We start from the raw sequence: 6,251 nt of genomic DNA, 5'->3' as shown, positions 1-6,251 counted from the left end.
CTTATAGGTCACCCTATGTTCCTGCCTCTTCTGGAAGAAAGTATTCATTACAGCCATTTCCATCCCGTTTGCAAAGTCCTGTCCTTCTGCGTTCCTCGCCTGGATACCAAACCTGCCTATCACCTCCTCATCACCTCTGTTACCTGCACCGACATGTCCATTGAAGTCTGCTCCAATGACAACTCTCTCACTTCTAGGCATGCTCTGCATCACTTCATCAAAGTCCGACCAGAATTTCTTCTTCTCCTCCAGCTCAAGTGAGTTATTGTAAACCTTTAAGCTACCAACCAGATTACAGTCTGTTACTCAGTGTTAGAAAGCAATCATGCCTTTCGGAAACACCCACAACAACTTCAAACTCAACTACAAAGTTGAGGAGGAGTACCCTGACTTGTCCAAGCACAACAACCACATGGCCAAGGTGCTGACCAAGGAAATTTACGGCAAGTTGAGGGACAAGCAGACACCGAGTGGCTACACCTTGGATGATGTCATCCAGACTGGTGTTGACAACCCCGGTCACCCCTTCATCATGACTGTTGGCTGCGTCGCTGGTGATGAGGAGTCCTACGAGGTCTTCAAGGACCTGCTTGACCCCATCATCTCCGATCGTCATGGTGGATACAAGCCCACTGACAAGCACAAGACCGACCTGAACTTCGAGAACCTAAAGGGTGGTGATGACCTGGACCCCAACTACGTCCTCTCCAGCCGTGTCCGTACCGGCCGCAGCATCAAGGGATACACCCTGCCCCCCCACAACAGCCGTGGCGAGCGCAGAGCCGTTGAAAAGCTTTCCGTTGAGGCTCTGACCAGCCTGGATGGCGAGTTCAAGGGAAAGTACTACCCCCTGAAGTCCATGACTGACGCCGAGCAGGAGCAGCTGATTAATGATCACTTCCTGTTTGACAAGCCCGTCTCTCCCCTGCTGACCTGCGCTGGTATGGCCCGCGACTGGCCCGACGCCAGAGGCATCTGGCACAATGACAACAAGACCTTCCTGGTCTGGGTGAATGAGGAGGATCACCTGCGTGTCATCTCCATGCAGCTGGGCGGCAACATGAGGGAGGTCTTCAGGCGTTTCTGCGTTGGCCTGCAGAAGATTGAGGAGATCTTCAAGAAGCACAACCACGGCTTCATGTGGAACGAGCATCTTGGCTACGTCCTGACTTGCCCCTCCAACCTGGGTACTGGCCTGCGTGGCGGCGTCCACGTCAAGCTGCCCAAGCTGAGCACACACCCCAAGTTTGAGGAAATCCTCACCAGGCTGCGTCTGCAGAAGCGTGGCACAGGTGGTGTGGACACTGCCTCCGTTGGTGGCGTTTTCGACATCTCCAACCCTGACCGCCTGGGTTCCTCCGAGGTGGACCAAGTCCAGCTGGTGGTTGATGGTGTCAAGCTGATGGTGGAGATGGAGAAGAAGCTGGAGAAGGGAGAGGCCATTGATGGCATGATCCCTGCCCAGAAGTAAAGAGGGACAATCTTATCTTTTTTCTAGTGACCATTCATGTGCAATGGAGCCAGCTGTTGGGTGTGCAGAGCAAATCGCTCCCTGAGAGACTCTTGACTCTGCTCACCTTTGTTCCTTCCAGGTTTTTTTTTTCTTGTCTCGACCCTTTTTTCATGTTCTCCAGTGTCGGTTAGTAACACCCTGGGATCAGCCTCCACTGAGCCGGGTTCGCCTGGGCAGACGTGGCATCACCTACTTTTTTGTTCTAAAAAGTACGGATAATTAAAGCTGTTCATACTTCTCAATAAAAAGTGCCCCATGAAACAACACATCCTACCTGTGGAGCATGCCTACTAACAACATAGAACATTACACCTTCTATTTCTAGTTTCAGACTCATCACTCTATCCGACACTCTTTTTACCTCTAGGACATTCCTAACAAACTCCTCCAAGATAACTCCTAATCCATTTCTCTTCCCATCTACACCATGATAGAACAACTTGAACCCTGCTCCTAAACTTCTAGCCTTGCTACCTTTCCACCTGGTCTCCTGGACACACAGTATGTCTACCTTCCTCCTCTGCATCATGTCAACCAACTCTCTACCTTTTCCTGTCATAGTTCCAACATTCAACGTCCCTACTCTCAGTCCTATACTCTTGGCTCTCCTCTTCTCTTCGTGCGAACGCACTTTCCTCCTCTCCTTCTTCGAAGGACAATGAACAAACTGTTTATCAATCATGGAAAACCTTGATCACCCTCTCCACCTCTTCTCGAAACAGACTGCTACAGCTGCACTGTCCAAGGGACAGGGACAGGAAGTCATTCTTGCCACAAGCCATCGCTCTGGACAACACCTCTAATATATCAGAATTCCACCAGTCTTGAGGTTTTAGATATGGCTTTCATTAATTCCTGTGTATGGCCACAAAGTGCCACACTTGCCATTCTAGGGTATTAATACTTTTAATAATATTCCCTTTCCCCTTATGTCTTAATTTTTCTTCAATCTATATTTTCCCTGTTTCTGTTCTGTGTGTCTGAATGCTGCTGCAACATTTAAATTTCCCAGTTTAGGATGAATAAAATATAAGATGAAAACTACTGTTTGATTAGCTTTGGAGAACATTTCCACAATCCAGCGCGAGAATGGGGGCAGACCCCGAGCCAGGTCGTGACACCTTGAATGTTTCAATAGAGCCTGGTCCTCCATATATACAGCTCACTATCAAATTTTTGCTTTTTTTCAACATAGAATGTCTAACTATTGACATATAACACTGATGAAAGTGAAAAATGTTTCAATAACATGTCTGGAAAGAAGATAAATGAACTAAATAAATAATGAGTTATCAACCGCCGTCACGGAGGACGGGTGGCTTACTGAAGCCACAGTGGCTGTTACGCCCTCCTTAAATGGTCAGGCCGCCAGCGTAACACAAGACAACACGGGTGCGAATGAAGGGGGCAGGACAACCAAAATTACTAATTAACAATGATTTATTTACAAAAAACAAAACTTCTCCACGGGACCCAGAGCACGGACACACATAGACCCCAATCCCCTAAGCTATGTACTGGTCACTAAAGAAAAGAGCCCCAAAAGAAACTAAACCCTCCTTCCAAAATAACCCCAAAACTAACCCTAACATAACAGGCACCGTAGTGCCCTCAAAATTACAAGGGTTAGTGCCAGCACTCTAGCTAGTGTATATAACAGAGGATTGGCTACGTGAGGTGGGAACATGATGTATACCTACAGGTGTGTAACTAAGTTCCATACGTCTTGGCTCTGGCCCTGTCTAAAGGAGAGAAGAAAATGACAAAGTTAGAATAACATATCAAACAAAGGTAAACACATGGTCATAAGCAAAACTACAACAAAACTGTGACAAGGCTTGTAACCAAAACTAACTAGGACTCGGAAACAAGATAACAACATAAGCCAAAAATGAGAGCTGCCACCTCTCTCCACAAAGCAAACAACTAAACTTATATAGAGAACCAGGGGAGAGATGATTAGTGAGTTCTTGATTGATGATGAACTGGTTTCAGCTGTGAAGGCCTCAGTTGATCACACAGGTAAAACCTATTGAGAGGGACTGATCTGGTGAACACAAACACAAACCAAAGGGAAACAACATAAACACAACACCACATACCTCCACCCGTAACAGTGGTGTATTGATTTGGTCCTCCAGTGCAGCAGCCAGCACTGATAACTGGTTTGAGAGGCAGATCGACGCGTTTGAACAATAAATGAGTTTAAAATGGTGATAAAAACGAATGTAAAAGGTGACAAAGCAAAGTGGACACACAGGTTCTGTGCCTAATTAAATTAATAAAAATAATGAATCTAGAAAGCTACAATTTTGAAAAGTTTTTATAATGAATTAAGTTTATAAATTCTTAAAATGAGAAGGGATTGGAGGAGGTGACTAAACGGAAAAATATAAATTAAGAATGCAATAGGAATGATTAAATAAATGAGGGAGGGTTAGGGAGGTAAAACTAACCTACAGAATTGGAAAGGAAAGCAGAAACAAGGATGGGAAGGTGTTTTTTTTTTTCTGTTTTAAATAAAAAGGGATATAAAAACATCCAGTAGAAAATCACAGTAAAAACACCGGAGTGGGGTTTAAAAAACAAGTCGACAGGAGTTCCGGACCAAGTCTCCAGTGTGCAGACCGTTTGTAGGAAACGGTTAAATGTTAGCCACCTCTGTGAGGTTCTGGTCACTTCGTGATGTGAAGGATGCCTGGAGATGGTTGTAGTCTTGGGTCTGTTTGGTAAAAATGAGCAAAAATTAATAAGACATTAAAATCCCAGCACATTAAAACAATGAAATTATATTAAGAATCATTAAAACAGCACAAAGATGAAGGCTTTGACGTTTCACCAAGAAAGGTTTCTTTAGGAGGAAGATTTTAGGGTTATGGCGAGTTCCGAGGTTAGTTTTAGAGCTTGGATTAGCGTTAGCCTGAAATGCCGTATTTTTACTCAACTATGCATACAACTATCGCCAATTTTAAGTTTGACGGAAAAGACAAAAGAGACCCCACTCCTGGTACCAAGATTTGAAAGGATAAGTAACACACAGACTTCAAATGCAATTTTTTGTGGGTCTTTATTGTGTTCCCCAAATCAATATATAATATTGGAAATAATCATGAATGAAATTTAATGTTGTTGTTGAATCAATTCGTCAATTTACCAAAACAATCACTGTTTACATAAAAATTATTCTTGTAATGTTTCCCAATTTTAACATAATTGTTTAACCTGAAAGTACATAAACGTACATAAAAGTACAAAAGAAAATGCATAAAAATAAGTAGAAAAATACGACAGTGGCACCTCTGGCTACAGAGAATATAAACAACATTCATATATTGCCCTGTACAACTACAACACAGTAGTTTAGTTTTTAACCAAAAAAAATCAAGTCCATATTACTGATTCTAGTTTACAACAGAAATACAGAGCATGAATCCAAACTTGTCATCAGTCTCTTACCTAGCTTAAACACACTGAGCTCTGGTAGCACGCATACTAATGTGATCCACCAGCATCAGTGATCCTATATTTGGCATCTACACACACAACATGGTTCTATGAGGACATCGTACAACATTACAGTAACAGATACATTGTGCAATATTATCGTTAAACAACCTGCTAATAAGGGGCGGCACAGGGTGCAGTGGGTAGCGCTGTCGCCTCACAACACAGCGGGTCCGGGTTCGAGTCCCGCTCAATGCGGAGTTTGCATGCTCTCCCCGTGTCTGCGTAGGTTCTGTCCGGGTTCTCCAGCTTCCTCCCACCTCCAAAAGTATGCACTTCAGGTTGATTGGCCGTCATGAATTGCCCGTAGGAGTGAGTGTGTGTGCGTGGTTGTCCGTCTTTGTGTGTGGCTCTGCGGTGCACTGGCGTTGTGCCCGGAGAGTCCCCCGCCTTACGCTCTATGCCAGCTGAGTTAGGCTCCAGCTCCCCGTGACCCACTACGGTGGATGAAGCGGCAGAAGATGAATGAATGAACCTGTTAATATCCGGAAATCGTCTCTCAGTCGGCACAGGTGACTCAACTCCTGCCCCCAATTCAGCAACAGCGCACTATGGGCTTGAACCTCAAACTGGCCTATCTGCCACTCTCTCACTCTCACTCTCTCTCTCCGTCTCTTTGACTTGACCTATCTCTTTCCCCAAAGTATTTCTATTTCCCAACAAACAGGTCAAGGCGGATGACCACCATGCAGAGCCTGGGTCCTGCTCGGAATTTCTTGCTCAATGAGGGAGTTTTTCCCAGTCACCGTAGCTTATGCTTGCTCTGGAGGGCATTGTTGGCTTTCTATCTGTAAAGTGCTTTGAAATGTCTTCTGATATGATTCAGCGCTATATAAATAAAAGTTGATTGGTTGATTAATAACTCAGTGAAACTGGCGCAATTTGGTTTACTTCCGGTATTTTCCCAGAAACCGTGCGTCTCCCAGAGACCATCACTCTGCCCCCTACTGTCCAAAGTCAATTCCCACAGCAAGACTACTACAACTGAATATATACACTGCCCGGCCAAAAAAAAAGTCACCGTTTGGGTTTCAATCAGCAAATTGCAGTGTTATGATCAGGGGTTTTCTTCGGTTGGTCAAATCTAGGCTCCCGGATGGCGCGATCATATTCCAGGACAACAATGCCAAAATTTATCAAACTCTAATTGTGAAAGACTGGTCCAGGGAGCGTGAGGAATCATTTTGACACATCAATTGGCCCCCACAATCCTGAGCTTAACCCCATTCAAGGT

At 44.7% G+C, this 6,251-nt stretch overlaps 1 protein-coding gene across 1 annotated transcript; it reads left to right on the top strand.

The window, feature by feature from the left end:
- The first annotated feature begins 303 nt into the window (after nucleotides 1-303).
- On the top strand, nucleotides 304-1,519 carry LOC137591652 (creatine kinase M-type-like). Its single transcript, XM_068309789.1, has one exon. The coding sequence runs from the start codon at nucleotides 326-328 to the stop codon at nucleotides 1,469-1,471; it is 1,146 nt and encodes a 381-aa protein (XP_068165890.1). The 5' UTR covers nucleotides 304-325; the 3' UTR covers nucleotides 1,472-1,519.
- The last annotated feature ends 4,732 nt before the right edge of the window (nucleotides 1,520-6,251 follow it).

This window comes from Antennarius striatus, chromosome 24 (genome assembly GCF_040054535.1).
Source record: "Antennarius striatus isolate MH-2024 chromosome 24, ASM4005453v1, whole genome shotgun sequence".
NCBI lineage: Eukaryota > Metazoa > Chordata > Actinopteri > Lophiiformes > Antennariidae > Antennarius > Antennarius striatus.
The sequence above is the reverse complement of the archived record's forward strand: the minus strand, read 5'-3'. Positions and strand labels throughout refer to the sequence as shown.

What these genes read in the sequence shown, in the direction of transcription:
- LOC137591652 (XM_068309789.1), top strand. Translation starts at nt 326, where the DNA reads ATGCCTTTCGGAAACACCCACAACAACTTCAAACTCAACTACAAAGTT.